A 19073-nucleotide genomic window follows, 5' to 3' on the forward strand; every position below is an offset into this window, starting at 1 on the left:
TGATTAATTCTTGCCTCCCCAAATGGAGATTAATTCTGTCCCTCAGAATTGTTTCCAATAGCTATACCTATTGGTGGCAGTGGTTAGAACAGTTGCCACGCAGCACCAGGGACCTGGTTTCAATTCAGGCCTTGGGTGACTGTCTGTGTGCAGTTTGCACTTTCTCCCCATGTCTGTCTGGGTTCCTCCCGAGTATTCCCTTTTCTTCCAAGATGTGCAGATTAAGTGGATTGGCTAGGCAAAATTGCCCCTTAGTGTCCAAAAATGTGCAGATTAGGTTATGGGGATAGGGCGGGTGGGCATGAGAATGGAGAAAGGTCGAGTACCGTTGATGCAGACTCAATAGGCCGAACAAGCTCCTTCTGAACTGTAGGGATTCTGTGATTCCACTGAAGTTAGACTCTACTTCCCCTGCTTCCCTCCATGAATAATGGTACCTCATTCGTTATCCTCCAGTCCTGTGACCAGAGAAGCTTTGAAAATTGTCAGAGCCTCTGAAATCTCCTCTCAGTCTGGGATACATCTCATCTGGGCCTGGGGATTTAAACAATTGAAGGTCACAATGAGAAAAGAAATGGCAAGGGGGAGAAAATAAAGTGTTTTACTCACAGATGTTGGAGACAGGAGGAAGTTTCAGTCTGTGTGGAGGTGGAGGAGCAGCAGCTTTGCTGGGCAGACAGTGAAGGGAGCTCCGTGCAGCCATTGACACAAAGCCCGGACTCTGATTGGCTGGAGGACCAAAAATGTTCGGTCCTCCACGAATTCCCATTGGTCAATCGTCCCCATGCAGCCAATTGGAGGCAGTTCCTGAGCCCATCGGACGGAGGAACTTTGACCTCCGGACGCTCTGAGCTGTTGTCCAATCCGCAGGGAGTTGTTTCTGTGACCAGCACTATTGCTCCAAATGGGAGACTGTGTGCTGGTACGCCCCTCAGCGTCACAATGACGTCACAATGCAGCACTGCCTGAATCAGCCAATAGCATTCACTCTGCTCCGCGGTGACGTCACCGGGTTCCAGTGGGCAGGTTCGGCGCGCCGACACGGTACCTCCCACCCAGTTGTTCCCCCTCCCCCTCGAGACAAGGTTTTCAGGGAGCTCCGGCCAGAGCGAAAAGCCGCTCGGTGTTCTTCCGGCCCGGGACTGCGCATGTCCAAGGGTGAGGGGAAGCTGCGCATGTGCAGAGGAGAGAACAACCCCTGACTGTCCTGCTGAGGTGTCGACCAATCGGAAGAGTTGGAGGACCAGAAGTACTCTGGTCCTCCAGCCAATCACAGCGCTGGATTTGTGTAAATGAAGATTGAACTTCACACAGACTGAAACATGGGGAGAATCCACATGGACAGTGACCCAGAGCTAACTACTGCGTTGCGGTGCTGCCCGGTCTGTCTCTGGCTGACATTTAAATGGTTACACGTAAATGTCTAGTGTTATATATTAAATATTATTTTTGGATCTGTAATAAAGTACATTTATTATTATTTCTAGTCTAAACGTTGTTTATTTTCACATGTAAAATAATTATGGCACAGAAAGAGCCCATTTGACAACTACATTACACTGTTAATAATAATAATATTTATTGTCACAAATAGGCTTACCTTAACACTGCAATGAAATTACTCTGAAAAGCCCCACGTTGCCACATTCCAGCGCCTGTTCAGGTACACTGAGGGAGAATTCAGAGTGTCCAAATTCCCAACAGCAATTTTTCGGGACTTGTGGGAGGAAACCGGAACACCCGGAGGAAACCCACACAGACACAGGGAGAACGTGCAGACTCCACACAGACAGTGACCCAGCAGGGAATCGAACCTGTGACCCTGGTGCTGTGAAGCAATTGGGTAGCTACCATGCCGCCTGTAATGTAAATAATGTGCTAATGTAAGCCTACTTGTGACAATGATAAAAATTATTTATTTTTAAAATATTTTTATTGAAGTATTTGTAAAATGTTATAACCATAACAGAAAAAGAACATAAACATTAACGTGGTGAAAAATAGACATTTCCCCAATTGGCTCTATCTTCACAGACCACATGAAATAACATAAAACAACACTTATCAACCGCCCTTTCGAAAGCTGCTACTGCCGACATTTTAAATATCTCCAAGAAAGTCGACGAATGACTGCCACCTCCGGGAGAACCCTAGCATTGATCCTCTTAAGGCAGACTTTATTTTCTTGAGGCTGAGAAACCCAGCCATGTCACTAACCCAGGTCTCTACACTCGGGGGCTTTGAGTCCCTCCACAATAACTGGATCCGTCTCTGGGCTATCAGGGAGGCAAAGGCCAGAATGTCGGCCTCTTTCACTCCCTGAACTCCCGGATCTTCTGACACTCCAAAGATCGCCACCTCTGGACTCGGCACCACCTAGCACCTTGGACATTGCCTGGGCAAACCCCTGCCAGAACCCTCCAAGGTTCGTGCATGCCCAAAACATATGGACATGGTTTGCTGGGCTCCCCGCACACCTCGCACATCTGTCTTCTACCCCGAAAAATGTACTGATCCTCGCCACCGTCATGTGTGTCCGGTGGACTACTTAAACTGGATTAAACATGATAAGGACGAATTGACCCTAGTTAGGGCTTCCGCCCACGGACCCTGCTCTAACTCTCCTCCTAACTCCTCCTCCCATTTGCCCTTAAGCTCCTCCACCGGGGTTTCCTCTGCTTCCAGCAGTTCCTGGTAGATATCCAACACTTTCCCCTCCCCCACCCAGGTACCGGAAAGTACCCTGTCCTGTATCCCCCCGTGGTGGCAGGAGGGGGAAGGCCACCACCTGTTTTCTCAGGAAGTCCCGCACTTGTAAATACCTAAAGCCGTTCCCTGGTGGCAGTTTAAATTTGTCCTCCAGCGCCTGCAGGCTGGGAAAGCTCCCATCTATAAACAGGTCACCCATCCTTTTGATACCCGCCCTCTGCCAGCTCTGGAACCCGCCATGTTGAGACATCAGCGAGCTCACACTGGAAAGAGGTGGCTCCCTTCTAATTACGGGAAGGGATTCAGTGATTCATGCAGCCTGCAGAAGTATCAGCAAGTTCCCACTAGGGAGAGGCTATTCACCTGCTTTCAGTGTGGGAAGGGATTCACTCAGTTATCCTACCTACTGAGACATCAGCGAGTTCACAAGTGATGGCAGAGGTTGGATTCTGCTGATGAAGGACATTTATTTTATCCTGGATAGCAAATTTGTTTTTCCTACTGCTGAGTAGGAAACATGGCTCACATTGTGCTATAAGGCACTGATCTTCAAAGTTGGGGACGCAACCCGCAGGTGGGTCATGGGCGTGTGTCAGGAGGGTCGCGGAGCCGTCCGTCGCTCCCGATTGTGCAAATTAGCGCGCAACAACTGCAGCAGCCGGCTTTTAACCATGCCGGCTGTGAGCAGCCTTTTTACAATATAAAAAAATGTGGCCGCACTGCACGTGCGTGCCCGCTCATCGGTGCGCATGCGCAGAATTTTGCACATGCACACACCGATGATCAGGCATGCATGCGCAGTGCGCCGCATTTTTTTTATGGTAAAAGGCCGCTCGCAGCCGGCATAGTTAAAAGCCAGCTGCTGCTCGCTCTGCCCGGTTCGGAAGTGCTCGCTTCTTCTGAATGGAGCTAAGGTCGAGTTTCCCCCCCTGGCGACTAGCACCATCGGACCCACCCGCAGAGATCCAGCGCTATAGCCTCCACCTCGGAACTCGCCTGTATCTACAGTGCGCTCATCCTTCACGACGACGAGATCACTATCACCGAAGACAAATTCAATGTCCTGATTAAAACAGCTGGTGTGACCATTGAGCCTTTCTGGCCTAGTCTGTTTGCTAAGACATTGGCTAATATTGACGTCAATAGTCTGAACTGCAACGTTGGTGCTGGTAGCGGTGCCCCAGCTGCAGCAGCAGTTCTTTCCACAGCTGCCCATGTTGCTACTGAAGAGAAAAAGGAAGAGAAGAAACAGGAAGAATCTGAAGAGTCTGATGATGACATGGGCTTGGTCTCTTTGATTAAATGTGCCGTGCAACAATATTGTTACAATTTATAAAAAATAATTATCTATTGAATATAAAAGCCAGCTGCAGACTGTGAATTTGTGCATTCGGAGGTGCAGATTATTTTTTTAAAATTCTATGGTCACGGCCCCCAAACGTCACCATCACGCACTTTATGCGCGATTTTGATTCCTCCATTTTGTCAGCAGCAAACAAGGTAAGAGAAAATGGTGGGCCACGAAGGTCAGCCAGTGTGAGTCGCGAAGGTCGGCCGGCGTGGGTCCCGAAGGTCAGCTGGCGTGGGTCCCAAAGGTCGGCCTGCGTGGGTCCCGAAGGTCGGCTGGCGTGGGTCCCGAACATTGGCCAGTTGGTAAAAATGGTTCCCCAGAAAAAAAGTTTGAAAACACTGCTGTAAGGCATACTGGTAAAAGAGGACAATGACAGAGGCCAACAAATTTTTGTGCGTGTGGACACTGTAGCTTAAGCAGAACGACTTTCATGGGAACAGACAGAACAACGACTTACAACTGGACATTTTACTAATAACACAGTTTTGGAACAGCGAGATCAAGGCTCTCTCAAGGATGAAGGATGTCTATAAACTGCAAGCTAAACATAAAATAGCAGAGACTTCGGCGATAACTCCAGAATCAACCTTCGCAAGATCAGACCTGAGTTTGGAACCTCTGTGGTAGTAACCACTGCTGTATATATTAGGGTATGTATGGTAAGGCCCTGTACTACAGGTACGGGGGTAGTCCCTGCCTGCTGGCTCCACCCAGTAGGCGGAGTATAAATATGTGTGCTCCCCGTCCAGCACCCATTTCGCCAGCAGCTGTATGAGGCCACACATCTTAGTATAATAAAGCCTCAGTTATATTCAGCTCTCGTCTTTGTGTAATTGATCGTGCATCAATTCATTACACTAAAGTTTTCAGAAAATGGACCTCCGCATCAAGCCGGATCGCCTGCAGCTGGATCCGCAATCACCAACGCCAAAAAGGACTTTGAACACTGGCTAGCTTGTTTCGAAGCTTACATCAGGTCTGCACCAGACCCAATTCCGGAAGCTCAGAAGATCCAGATACTCTACTAGCGGCTGAGCTCCAACGTATTTCCGCTTATCCAGGACGCGCCGATCTGCGATGAAGCCATGGCGCTACTGAGAATTACGCTCAGCGGACTAACACGCTTTACGCCAGGCACGTCCTCTCAACTCGTAGTCAACTCCCTGGTGAGTCAATAGAAGATTTCTGGCCTGCCCTAATTCCCCTGTGGCTGTGGCTGTCAAGCTGTCACAGCCACGACTCGAATTTACTCATGCGGGACGCTTTAGTTATGGGGATTGTGTCAGATCACATCCGCCAGCGACTTTTAGAGGGGGCCACGCCCGACCTCACGGCAACCAAAAAGCGGGCGCTATCGATGACAGTCGCCTCGCGCAATATCCAGGCCTACACTTTCCTGTGCCACCCGCCAACCAGCCAACCCCGGGGGCCCCAGATGTTACTTCTGTGGGCAGTCAAAACACCCCCACCAACGCTGCCCAGCCTGGAGCGCCCTTTGCAAGGCCTGTGGTGTGCCATGGACAGTGGACGCCGACATCTCTCCCCCCCCCCCCCCCCCCCCCCCCCGCGGGCCACGCACGGCCAGTGGCCGCCACCATCTTCCCATCCCCAGGCCACGTGCGGCCCATGAGCGTCGCCATCTTGTTCAACCCCCCGCCATGGGCGTCGCCATCTTGTCCTCCTGAGGATCGTCAGGCGCCGCTATCTTGTCTCCCCCACAGCATGTGGGCTGGTACGGGCTGCGGGCCACTTTCCTGTACCTAGACAATTGTTCCAGGACCCGTGCTCCCCGGGCATCCCATTGTCTGACACCAGCGACGGCCAGCCGCGGCTCGCCTCGGTCACGATCGACCAGTCTCGCCCACACAATCTAGCCACCGCCTGCACAAGCGTGAAGATCGATGGGCACGAGATCTCCTGTCTGCTGGACTCCGGGAGCACCGAGAGCTTCATACATCCCGATACGGTAAGGCGCTACTCCCTCGCGGTACACCCCGCCAATCAGAGAATCTCCCTGGCCTCCGGGTACCACTCCGTGGTGATCCGGGGGTACTGTATAGCCATGCTCACGGTCCAGGGCGTAGAGTTCAGCGGCTTCCGCCTCTACGTCCTCCCCAACCTCTGCACTGCCCTGCTACTCGGCTTGGACTTCCAGTGTAACCTCCAGAGCCAAACATTGAAATTCGGTGGGCCCCTACCACCCCTTACTGTGTGCAGCCTCGCTACCCTAAAGGTCGACCCACCTTCCCTGTTAGCAAACCTAACCCCGGATTGCAAACCCGTCACCACCAGGAGCAGACGGTACAGCACCCAGGACAAGGCCTTCATCAGGTCCGAGGTCCAGCAGCTGCTTCGGGAAGGCATCATTGAGGCCAGCAACAACCCCTGGAGAGCCCAAGTGGTTGTGGTGAAAACGGGGGAGAAACACAGAATGGTCGTGGACTAGAGCCAGATTATCAATCGGTACACGCAGCTCGACACGTACCCCCTCCCACGTATATCTAATATGGTCAATCAGATTGCACAGTACTGGGTCTTCTCAACTGTTGACCTAAAATCCGCCTGCCACCAGCTCCCCATTCATAAGGCGGACCGCCCATACACTGCCTTCGAGGCAGACGGCCGCCTCTACTATTTTCTTAGGGTTCCCTTCGGCGTCACCAACGGGGTCTCGGTCTTCCAACGGGAGATGGACCGAATGGTCGACTGGTACGGACTGCGGGCCACTTTCCCGTACCTAGACAATGTCACCATCTGCGGCCACGACCAGCAGGACCATGATGCCAACCTTGACATATTTCTCCACATCGCCACTCTCCTAAACCTCACTTATAACAAGGAGAAGTGCGTATTCAGCACAAACTGCTTAGCCATCCTCGGCTATGTGGTCCAGAATGGAGTTCTGGGGCCCGACCCCGACCGCATGCGCCCCCTCATGGAATTCCCCCTTCCCCACTGCCCCAAGGCCCTCAAACGTTGCCTGGGGTTCTTTTCTTACTACGCCCAGTGGGTTCCAAATTATGCGGACAAGGCCCGCCCACTCATCCAGTCCACCCTTTTACCCCTGGTGGCCGAGGCTCAACAGGCCTTCAACCGTATTAGGGCCGACATCGCCAAGGCCGCGATGCACGCAGTTGACGAGACGTTACCCTTTCAAGTGGAGAGCGATGCATCAGATGTCGCTCTAGCCGCCACCCTCAACCAGGCAGGCAGGCCCGTGGCATTCTTTTCCCGCACCCTCTATGCTTCTGAAATTCGGCATTCCTCCGTGAAAAAGAGGCCCAGGCCATCGTTGAAGCTGTGCAGCATTGGAGGCATTACCTGGCCAACAGGAGATTCATTCTCCTCACTGACCAACGGTCGGTAGCCTTCATGTTCAATAACACACAGCGAGGCAAGATCAAAAATGATAAGATCTTGAGGTGGAGGATCGAGCTCTCCACCTACAACTACGAGATTTTGTATAGCCCAGTAAGCTCAACGAGCCCCCCGATGCCCTATCCCGAGGTACATGTGCCAGTGTACAGGTGGACCGACTCCGGGCCCTGCACGACAGCCTTTGTCACCCGGGAGTCACACAGTTGTACCACTTCATTAAGGCCCGCAATCTGCCCTACTCCATCGAGGAAGTACGGACAATCACCAGGAGCTGCCAGGTCTGTGCGGAGTGCAAACCGCACCTCTACCAGCCGGACCGTGCGCGCCTGGTGAAGGCCTCCCACCCCTTTGAATGCCTCAGCGTGGACTTCAAAGGGCCCCTCTCCTCCACCGACTGGAACACGTATTTCCTCAGTGTGCTCGATGAGTATTCCAGATTCCCCTTCGCCATCCCATGCCCCGACATGACGTCGGCCACCGTCATCAAAGCCCTCAACACAATCTTCGCTCTGTTCCCCGCATACATCCACAGTGACAGGGGATCCTCATTCATGAGTGATGAGCTGCTTCAGTTCTTGCTCAGCAGGGGTATCGCCTCCAGCAGGACGACCAGCTATAACCTCCGGGGAAACGGGCAGGTAGAGAGGGAGAATGGGACGGTGTGGAGGGCCGTCCAACTGGCCCTACGGTCCAGAAATCTCCCGGCCTCCCGCTGGCAGGAGGTCCTCCCCAATGCACTGCACTCCATTCGGTCGCTCCTATGCACTGCGACTAACGACACACCCCATGAACATCTCTTTGCCTTCCCCAGGAAGTCCACCTCCGGGTTGTCACTCCCGACTTGGCTCACAGCTCCAGGAACCATACTCCTCCGTAAGCACGTACGACTCCACAAGGCGGACCCGTTGGTGGAAAGGGTGCAGTTACTCCACGCCAACCCCCAGTATGCCTACGTAGCGTACCCCGATGGCCGCCAAGATACTGTCTCTCTCAGGGATCTGGCACCAGCAGGTTCCACACACACACAACCTCCAGCCCGGTGCCACCCTCCCCTCCCCTGACACACCCAGCAGCAACACCCCCCAGGACCATCCGTCCTCCCCCTGTCCACGCCCGAGGATGAAGAGGATCTCGGCACGCTCCCGGAGTCACCAAGGACCCGACCGACGTCAGAATCGCCACCACTGCTTCGTTCCCAACGTCAGATCAAGTCTCTGGACCGGCTAAACCTATAATTGGTTCTGGACTCAAAAAATTTTTTTCTCTGTATATTAAACTTGTGATGTATATAGTTCTCCACCACCCCCGCTGGACTCAATTTTAACAGGGGGTGAATGTGGTAGTCACCACTGCTGTATATATTAGGGTATGTATGTTAAGTCCCTGTACTACAGGTACGGGGGTAGTCCCTGCCTGCTGGTTCCGCCCAGTAGGCGGAGTATAAATATGTGTGCTCCCTGTACAGCAGCCATTTCGCCAGCAGCTGTAGGAGGCCACACATCTTAGTGTAATAAAGCCTCAGTTGTATTCAACTCTTGTCTTTGTGCAATTGATCGTGCATCAACCTCTAAGGCATACACCCTCCAGAGCAAGCCTGGCCAAGTTCTCTCTATCTGGGTAGTATATTTTCGTTCAAGTCGTGAGTCTTGAAATTATGTAACTGTTCAAATAAACACATAGCTAAAGTCTGAGTTAAATAAAGTTGTCCATATAAAAGTAAATCAAACTTGCAATGAGTATTCAATTTGTCTGTTTTCATCAGTTTATGCCAGCTGAGGGAGCAACATATATTGGCACCCCAGATGTGGCACGTGTAAGACTTTAGAGCACTTGGTGCAGTTCTGAGTTAAACACCTCAATCACCAAACCTGAGCATGAATTAAGAGGGCAGGAGCTCCCCATGATGGCCAGGATTAAGTGGGCGATGAGAGCATAAACAAAGGACTGGGTCGGTTCTGAGGACGTGTTCGAACTGCTGACTGAATTGCAAACATAATTGTTAGAGTAAAAGGTTCGAGTGACTAACGGTTAGGAGCAAAAGCAAGCTCCAATAATCAGCCTTGAGGGGTGTTCACCAACCCCAAGTGTGTCGACAAGGAAAGACCGGATGGGAAGTTAGCAGCAAGGATATGAAATGAAAATGGCTTATTGTCACGAGTAAGCTTCAAATGAAGTTACTGTGAAAAGCCCCTAGTCGCCACATTCCGGCACCTGTTCAGGGAGGCTGTTACGGGAATCGAACCGTGCTGCTGGCCTGCTTGGTCTGCTTTCAAAGCCAGCGATTTAGCCCTGTGCTAAACAGCCCCAGTATCTGGAAAGGAGTTCAAAAGGATTTAGGAGAGACACTCTCTTCCCTTTGTCCCTGCCAATTCAGCGCCAGACCCCGAAAATAGTGTTGATTAACTGAGTTGAGAATTCGCCAGAATGGGAAACGGCACTAAACCGGAAATGGCCAAGCGGATAGACAGTTTGGGGAGAACATTAAAGGGTCTGGGACCTGTGGACAGATACAGTGAGAAGAAACCCACTCAGTGTTAGGAAAATCTGAGTCTAAATCTGAGACAGCCATAGCTCTACTCCAGTTGCATGCGACAGTTAAAAGATATGGAGATAGAAAATGTAAGACAAGAGTTGAAAGGTGCAACATCAGATTTACTCACATAATATATAAAAGCAAATTACTGCGGAGGCTGGAATCTGAAACCAAAAAAGAAAATGCTGGAAAATCTCAGCAGGTCTGGCAGCATCTGTAGGGAGAGAAAAGAGGTAACATTTCGAGTCCGATGAGTCTTTGTCAAAGCTAGCAGACTTTGTTAGCTAACAAAGCTAAATATTTCCCACTTGCTCTGTCTGTTAGCTTTGACAAAGAGTCATCGGACTTGAAATGTGAGCTCTTTTCTCTCAGATTTACTTACAGATATGCAAAAGAATCAGATGTATTTGGTAACTGACTTCCGGTGATGGGGATATCATAGAATTTACAGTGCAGAAGGAGGCCATTCAGCCTATCGAATATGCACCGGCTCTTGGAAAGAGCACCCTACCCAAGGTTAACACCTTCACCCTATCCCCATAACCCAGTAACCCCACCCAACACTAAGGGCAATTTTGGACACTAAGGGCAATTTATCATGGCCAATCCACCTAACCTGCACATCTTTGGGCTGTGGGAGGAAACCGGAGCACCCGGAGGAAACCCACACACACACGGGGAGGATGTGCAGACTCCGCACAGACAGTGACCCAAGCCGGAATCGAACCTGTGACCCTGGAGCTGTGAAGCGATTGTGCTATCCACAATGCTACCGTGCTACCCTACCGTGCTGAGAAGGCGGACATCAGGTGGCTCTAGACTGTTTAGCACAGGGCTAAATCGCTGGCTTTGAAAGCAGACCAAGGCAAGCCAACAGCGCGGGTTCAATTCCCGTACCAGCCTCCCCGAACAGGCGACGGAATGTGGCGACTCGGGGCTTTTCACAGCCACTTCATTTGAAGCCTACTTGTGACAATAAGCCATTTTCATTTCATTTCTCCTGAAAATACACTCTTTTCACCCGAAGTAGCCGGCTAATACAAAGAAATAAACATCACCACATCTCCACCAGCAACAATACGAAGGGAAAATGTCAAACAACAGCCATTCAAGAGGCCGCGTGGAAACAGAGAGTGGAAAAAGCCTGGAGAAACAAACGGCCGAGCCGGCCGAGGCAGGAGGCGGTGAGGCTTGTACCTCGCCAGAGTAAGAAGGGCAAGCCCATCGCGCAAGGAGCTCCCACACACCAGAGGATGGGGAGAGGAGGTTTCTCTCAAGGGGACTGAGAGAACGCCAGGAAGAGACAAAAACAGGTATTCAAGCTGCGATCAGGGGTGCAGTTGCGGAAGCTCTGGCCATCATCCCGCTGGCCCTGGACAAGGCGGAGAGGCAACTGGAAGCTCAGGAAAACATCATTAAAGAGCCGGAGAAAGCTGAACAGGCGAGGGTGACCGGATCATCGCTCTAGAAAAAGAAGTGGGGAAGGCTGGTTGCGACACAGGGAAGCCTGAAGAGAAAGTCATCGACCAGGAAAACCGATCGAGACGCCAAAACCCACGGATCGTGGGCCTACCAGATGAGATCAAATGTAGAAATCGCAGGGTCTGGAACCTCCCCGGATTCACATCCTTTATCTTCAGTTGCTGCAAGTGACCAATTGAAGGATAGAATGAGAAAAGAAATGGAAAGGGGGAGAAAAGAAAGTGTTTTACTCAGAGATGGTCCCATTTTCGATTCCTGGCGTGGGTCACTGACCTGTTTCCTCTCACAGTCCAAAAATGTGCATTAGATGGATTGCCCATGCAAATTGCCCCTTTAGTCTCCAAAAAGGGTAGCTGGGGTAACTGGGTCACTGGGATAGGGTGGAGGTATGGGCTTAAGTAGGGTGCTCTTTCCAAGGGCCAGTACAGACTCGATGGGCTTTCTTCTGTACGAATAGCACAGTGGTTACCACAGTTGCTTCACAGCTCCAGGGTCCCAGGTTCGATTCCTGGCTTAGGTCACTGTCTGTGCGGAGTCTGCACGTTCTCCCCGTGTCTGCGTGGGTTTCCTCCGGGTGCTGCGGTTTCCTCCCACAGTCCAAAGACGTGCAGGTCAGGTGGATTGGCCATGATAAATTGCCCCTAGTGACCAAAAAGGTTAGGAGGGGTTATTGGGTTACAGGGATAGGGTGGAAGTGAGGGCTGAAGGGGGTCGGTGCAGACTCGATGGGCCGAATGGCCTCCTTCTGCACTGTGTGTTCCATGTTCTGCACTTTAAATTCTATGATTTGTTGCAGACAGGAGGAACCTTCAGTCTGTGTGAAGCTGAATCCTCAATGTCACAAAGTCAGTGCTCTGATTGGCTGGAGGACAAGAGTCCTCCGACTATTCCCATTGGTCAACACCTCAGCTTGAAGGTCAGAGTGGACTCTTCCTTGCACATGCGCACTTTACTCCTCCCCTCCTGCACATGCGCAGTCCGGCTGGGGCAGAGGAAGATCACCGAGCGGTTCTCTCTGGCCGAAGCCGTCAACAACCAGCCGGCGCGAGGACACGGGAGCCCCGCCCCCTCCCATTGTTCCCCCCCCCACCCTCTTTGACACCTCCTGGAGACGGTTTCCATGCAACCAGCTGATGCGCACCACAGGAAGAGAGGAAGGTGCGCGTGCGCGGGGGAGAGCCCGCCCCCGATTGTCCTGCTGAAGTGTTGACCAATGAAAGGACCCACGTCCTCCAGCCAATCAGAGCGCGGGCTTTGTAACTGCAACATCTTCAACATCTGTGAGTAAAACACTTTCTTTTCTCCCCCTTTCCATTTCTTTTCTCATTCTCACCTTCAATTGGTCACTTGCAGCAACTGAAGGGAAAGGAAGTGAATCCAGGGAGGGTGCAGACTCTGGAAAGTTTGGCCCAGATCTCTCTCTCTCTTAAAGACATTGACATCCTTTGCTCTCTCAGCTTGACACATTGGACGAAAGGCCAGTTGATATTCGGGAGACCCAACCCTCCCTCAGCTCCTGGTGATTGGACCTGAACGTACTAATCATTCCATTCATTTCCTTAACGCCTCTGGTCGACAGCAGTACAGGCAGCACCTGCAGAGGGTACAACAGTCTGGGCAACACATTCATTTTAATGAAGGTGATCCTCCCTCACCATGAAATCGGAAGAGCCGACCACCGGGCAAGGTGCCACCTAATAGTCACCATCACCTGTGGAAAATTGGCCCCATTCAGCTGTCTGAAAGAGGGGGACCATTGACATTCCCAGATATTTAAATCACAAGGGAGGGGGGGAACCATTTGAAGGGGAACTTAGCAAGAGGAGGGGGCTTACCCCTCAACCCTCCCAACCGGCATGGCCTCGGACTCTAAAATTGATCTTATAACCAGATAAGGCACTAAATCCATCCACTACTCCAATAATGGGCAGGACAGAAACACTGGGATCGACACAAACAACAGCCCGTCATCTGCACACAGGGTGATCTTGTGCTGCCTCACCCCACCCCCCAGTCCCGATATCAGAGGATCCGATCTGATATCCTCCGGCGAGGACTCAGTGGCCAACGCAAACAGCCAAGGGGACAGAGGGCAGTCCTGTCTCGTCCCTCTCTGAAGCTCAAAATTCAACACCCTTAAACCATTGGTGATCACCGCCGCTGCCGGTCTGTGATATCAATATAATCCTCATCCAACCCGAAGCCTCGCAGCGGATACACCAGATAATTCCACTCAACTCGAGCAAAAGCTTTCTCTGCATCGAAGGAGATCAGCAGCCAATCCAATGGATATTTCTGAAAAGCCTGAATCACATTCAGCAACCTTCCAACATTGTTACTGGAAAATCTTCCCCGTATAAACCCGGTCTGGTCCTCCCGCACGATTGTCGGAAGGATGTCCTCCAGCATTATCGCCAAAACATAAGATCGCAGTTTCAAGTCAACATTCAAAAGAGAGATTGGGCGATGAGGGACCCACTCCTCTGGGTCCTTGTCCACCTTCAGAATCAAAGAGAGATTAGCCTCACGAAGAGTCGGTGGCAGCATCCCCGAGTCAAAAGAGTAACAATACATATCTACCAACGGGTCCAACAACAAATCCTCAAACCCCCTGTAAAACCCACAGCCATCATCCCAGTACTTTACCCGGTTGCAGCTCCTTCAGGGCCTTTGACACTCTGCCCTAGAAAGGGGATTATTAAGAGCGTCACGCTGGCTTTCTGAGGCCTCCGGATGCATCAGGAAAGAGAGAAAATGTTCAACACCCACCAACACATCGTCAGTCCTCGTGTATAATCCTTCATAGAATTCCCAAAATCCCTTTTGATTTCCTCTGTCTTCATGACCCTTATCCATCCCCCAAGTTGCACAGAGGGCATCGCTCTAAAGTCGGCCTTTTTCGTTGTCAAACAGGCCAAGTATTTGCTCGGGGGTGGGGGAGGGGAAGGTATTGGAAATTTACAAAGAACTTATGGAGTGGGAGGAAACCCAGTTCGGTGAGCTAAAGCGTAAATGGGAAGATGAGTTGGGTAAGGAGTTAGAGGTGGGTCTGTGGGAGGATGCCCTGAGCAGAGTCAACACGTCCTCACCATGTGCCAAGCTCAGCCTGATACAATTCAAGGTGGTCCACTGGGCACACATGACTGTGGCCCGGATGAGCAGGTGTTTTGGAGTAGACAGGTCTGGGCGATGTGCAGGAGGGCCCACAAACCATGTCCACATGTTCTGGAACATGTTCATAGACCCCTTTGAGTCGGTGAGCTGACTGGTGGTGATTTAACCTGAGGATCACCACATCTCAGGTGAGGGGCAAGATTGAGAAGGCCGGGCCTTCATGGATAACCTCAGCTGTTACAGGGAATCCGCACTGTTGGTGTTTCTCTGGATCAACGAACCAGCTGTCCAGCCAAGTGAGCTGAAGCAGCCCTCCAAATCAGCAGCACGGTTCAATTCCCGTACCAGCCTCCCCGAACAGGCGCCGGAATGTGGCTACTAGGGTCTTTTCACAGTAACTTCATTGAAGCCTACTTGTGACAATCAGCAATTATTATTTTATTGTCCTTGCCCTTCATGGATTTAACGAAAACCAAGGCAGTATCGGATTATCGAAAGATTTGACGGAGTTGTCGGAAATAATTTTCAGGGTCGCAGAATAAAGCGACATAATTCACTCCCGCAGCCTTGAGTTCCCTTCAAACTTCATCGAAACCTCGATGCTTCGTTTGTGTGGCTGCCGAAAAGTCCTGAAAGAAGGAAATCCTCATTCCCTCATGGAGCCAGGTCCCACCTCACCTTACCTGTCTCCAGGACCCTCTGGTGATCTTTCAAGTTGTGGAAGTGAATGATTCCAGGCCTGGGATGAAAACTATCCCTCAGCCTCAAAGACAGGATCCGATGCCCTTTCTAATTTAAAACACCCAGGCTTCACATCCAGCTGGAGAAAACGTGGCAGCCACACAAAGGTGTGGAGGGTAACGGGAGCCTTACCCTCCACACCTTCTGGCAGGTCGACTACTCGGATATTCTTTCTCTGACCCTTGGTTCTCCAAGTCCTCCAGGAATCCGTCATCCCACTCAGCCGGTTTTCCAAGGATTGAATTCTTGCCTCTGCCGAGGAGGCATCTTGCTTAATGTTCAGGATTTTCTCCTCCAGATCATCGAGCCTCTTCATGGTGATTTGCAGCTCGGCCTCATGAGCTCACAGATATTGAGTCAGCTCACTCAGCCTCTGGTCAATAACAAGGAGAATGTCGGCAGTCATCATTTTCACCGCCTCCGAGAGAGCCCCGGAGAGCGCGGGGTCGGGACACCTCCTGAGGGTCAGGCCGCCATGTTGAAAAGGCGGCTCCACCCCCACTGAACCTGCCTGCGCTCTTTTATCGATTTCTTGACATTTTCTGGTGTAATCAATTTTGTTTTTTTTAAATTAAGGTTCAATTTAGCGTGGCCAACCCATCTACCCTGCACATCTTTGGGTTGTGGGGGTGAGACCCACGCAGACACGGGGAAAATGTGCTAACTCCACACGGACAGTGACCCGGGGCTGGGATCGAACCCGGGTCCTCGGCACCGTGAGGCAGCAGTGCTAACCACTGCGCCACCGCGCTGGCCCTTTTTTCAGCAAAATCTTACCAAAGCTAATCAGAAAGTCTTCCAGCGACATGACAACAAATATTGATTCCAGTATGATGTGGATGAGTGCCGGGCAACCAGGATAAATGATGGATTATAGGCAAGTGCGCCAGAACCTGCGGTAAGACAGCTACTCGCACCCACATCACATGGTTCCCCCCCCCCCTTCCCCCAGACAGATTTCTAATTGACGAGGGAGTCGAGGGTTATGAAGAACCGGCAGGAAAATGGAGTGAAAGCTGAGATGAGGAGGGATTTCCTCACTCGAGGATGTGGTGAAGCTTTGGGATTCTCTAACCCAGAAATCGTGGAGCCTCAGTCATCAAGTATTTTCCAGATTGAGATTGATAGGTTTCTCGATGTTAAAGATTTCGAGGGATATGGGGGTGAATGGTGCTGAGGTAGATCGGCCAATTATCTCATTGAATGGTTGAGCAGGCTCGATGGGCTGAATGGCCGACTGCAGCTCCTATTTGTTATGGTCTCTGTGTCCAGGACAGGAAGCAGTGAGCAGGGATCTGTCAATCAGCCTGAATCAGCACCTTCAGGAGAATTGGGAGGGTGAATATTAGATACAGCAGAATGAGAATGGAGGGAGAGTGTATGGGATGGAGATTTACAGCTTTTGGGGAATGAGAGAGGAAAGAATGTTCTCTAGGAACTAGAATTGTCTGTTCTGAATTTCTATCCTGTACTGACTGTGATGTCTTTTGTAAATTGTTTTTACAGGACGTTAGAAGGTGAGGAATTACAGACAGAAATTTCTCAGCAAACATCACATCAACATCTGATAGTCACTCGATTCCTTGGCACCTGAATATCATCGGCCTTTGAATCTAGAAGGAGAAATGTTTGTCTGTTCTGTTGGCTTCAGAAGATTTTAACCATCAGTGTGACTGGAAAAGCACCGAGACACACACACACCCGAGTGAGAGTGTTCCAGAGCACTGACTGTGGAAAGAGCTTTAACCAGTTACACAGCCTGAAAACACATCACACCATTCACAGCGGGGAGAGACTGTACACGTGTTCTGTGTGTGGACGAGGCGTCAACTAATTGTCCAACATGGAGAGACACGAGGAGACCCAAAACATGGAGAAACCGTGGAAATGTGGAGACTGTGGGAAGGGATTCAAAGCCCCATCTGTGCTGGAAGCTCATCGACGCATTCACACTGGGGAGAGGCCGTTCACCTGCTCTCAGTGTGAGAAGGGATTCACTCGATTATCCAGCCTGAAGTCACACGAGCGAACTCACACTGGGGAGAGGCCGTTCACCTGCTCTCAGTGTGGGGAGGGATTCACTGAGTTGTCCAGCCTGAAGTCACATCGGCGAATTCACAATAGGGACAGGCCATTCACCTGCACTCAGTGTGGGAAGAGATTCAGACATTCATCCACCCTGCGGAAGCATCAGCAAATTCACACTGGGGAGAGGCCGTTCACCTGCTCTGAGTGCGGGAAGGGATTCACTGAATCATCCAGCCTGAAGTCACATCAGCGAATTCACAGTGGAGAGAGGCCATTCACCTGCTCTCAGTGTGGGAAGGGATTCACTCAGTTATCTGACCTGCAGACACATCTGCGAGTTCACACGGGGGAGAAGCCGTTCACCTGCTCTCAGTGTGGGAAGGAATTCACTCAGTTATCCAGCCTGCGGACACACCAGAGAGTTCACACTGGGGAGAAGCCATACACCTGCTCTCAGTGTGGGAAGGAATTCACTCGGTTGTTCAGCCTGCGGACGCACCAGAGAGTTCACAATGGGGAGAAGCCGTTCACTTGCTCTTGGTGTGGGAAGGGATTCACTCAGTTATCCAACCTGAAGTCACACCAGCGAGTTCACACTGGGGAGAGGCCGTTCACCTGCTCTCAGTGTGGGAAGGGATTCAGTCATTCATCCACCTTGCAGTCACACCAGCGAGTTCACCTGGGGTAGCTATTCACCTGCTCAAAGTGTGGAAAGGCATGGGCTCAAATTATCTACCCTGCAGACACACCATCATGTTCACATTGGGGAGGACCATTCATCTGCTCTCAGTGTGGGAAGGGATTCTGTGTTTCCTCGTCCCTGCTGAGATACCAACACAATTGATTACAGGGGTTGGATTTTGCTGTTGCTGTTTCTGCTCTCCATTACATCCAGGACTGCATTGTGTTCATTCTGACAGTTGGTCAACAGAGATGGCCGGAGGGTTTCTTTCTGCTGGATTGGCCGGTCTCATGACTTTGCCTCCAGTGGGCTGACGCTCTTTAAATCTTGTTACAAATACCTGGCTTCAAATTTCACAAGGATCACAGAATGGAAGTTTGGAAGTTGGAAGATATTTAGTTGCCAGTTCTGTTTGGAACCCACCAAGATATGCCACATTGCCATGAAGATGGGCTATGGTGGTCACACGGTTCTTTTGTTTACTTTATCTAGGTGTTCTTCACAGAAGAAAACTGTCACGGTATGAGGGGCAAGTTGCCTGTGAATTGGATTAAATGTATGAAGATAGACAGGCAATCGCCAGCAGTTAATGAATTATTACATATTTACATCAAATAAATATTCCTTTAGAAAATAAAAATCCAGCAGGAAAAGTGACACAACCGTGGCTAACATAAAAGTTAAAGATTCCATGAGATCAAAGGAAGAGGCTCATAAAGTGGCCAAAATAGTAGTAAGCCTGAGGATTGGGAACTTGTTTTAGAATTCAGCAAAGAAGGATCAAGAAACTGATAAAGAGAAAATAGAATATGAGAGCAAACTGGCGAGAAACATAAAAACCGACTGGAAAAGCTCCTATAGGAATGTGAAAAGGAAAAGATTAGCAAAGACCAATGTGGGTCCATTCCAGGCAAAGACAGGAGAGTTTATAATGGGGAATAAGGAAATGGCAGAGAAACTAAACAATGTGTGTCTGTCTTCACAGAGGAAGATACAGAAATTGTCCTAAAAACACCAGAGAACCAAGGGACCAGTGAGCACGAGGAACTGAAAGA

General features: G+C 50.8%; 2 protein-coding genes across 2 annotated transcripts in view; one reads left to right on the top strand and one right to left on the bottom strand.

The window, feature by feature from the left end:
• Nucleotides 1-1151, bottom strand: part of LOC119952158 (gastrula zinc finger protein XlCGF8.2DB-like) — a 56830-nt gene extending 55679 nt beyond the window's left edge. Inside the window, exon 1 of the mRNA XM_038775752.1 lies at nucleotides 610-1151. The gene's annotated coding sequence lies outside the window, so the exon portion shown is untranslated. The remainder of the gene's footprint in view (nucleotides 1-609) is intronic.
• Nucleotides 1152-12458: 11307 nt separating this feature from the next.
• LOC119952193 (gastrula zinc finger protein XlCGF7.1-like) lies at nucleotides 12459-18837 on the top strand. The gene is made up of 2 exons (XM_038775809.1): nucleotides 12459-12733; nucleotides 16815-18837. The coding sequence occupies exon 2, from the start codon at nucleotides 17152-17154 to the stop codon at nucleotides 18022-18024; it is 873 nt and encodes a 290-aa protein (XP_038631737.1). The 5' UTR covers nucleotides 12459-12733; nucleotides 16815-17151; the 3' UTR covers nucleotides 18025-18837.
• Nucleotides 18838-19073: the final 236 nt, after the last annotated feature.

This window comes from Scyliorhinus canicula, chromosome 17 (genome assembly GCF_902713615.1).
Source record: "Scyliorhinus canicula chromosome 17, sScyCan1.1, whole genome shotgun sequence".
In the NCBI taxonomy this organism is placed as follows: domain Eukaryota; kingdom Metazoa; phylum Chordata; class Chondrichthyes; order Carcharhiniformes; family Scyliorhinidae; genus Scyliorhinus; species Scyliorhinus canicula.

What these genes read in the sequence shown, in the direction of transcription:
- LOC119952193 (XM_038775809.1), top strand. Translation starts at nt 17,152, where the DNA reads ATGGAGAGACACGAGGAGACCCAAAACATGGAGAAACCGTGGAAATGT.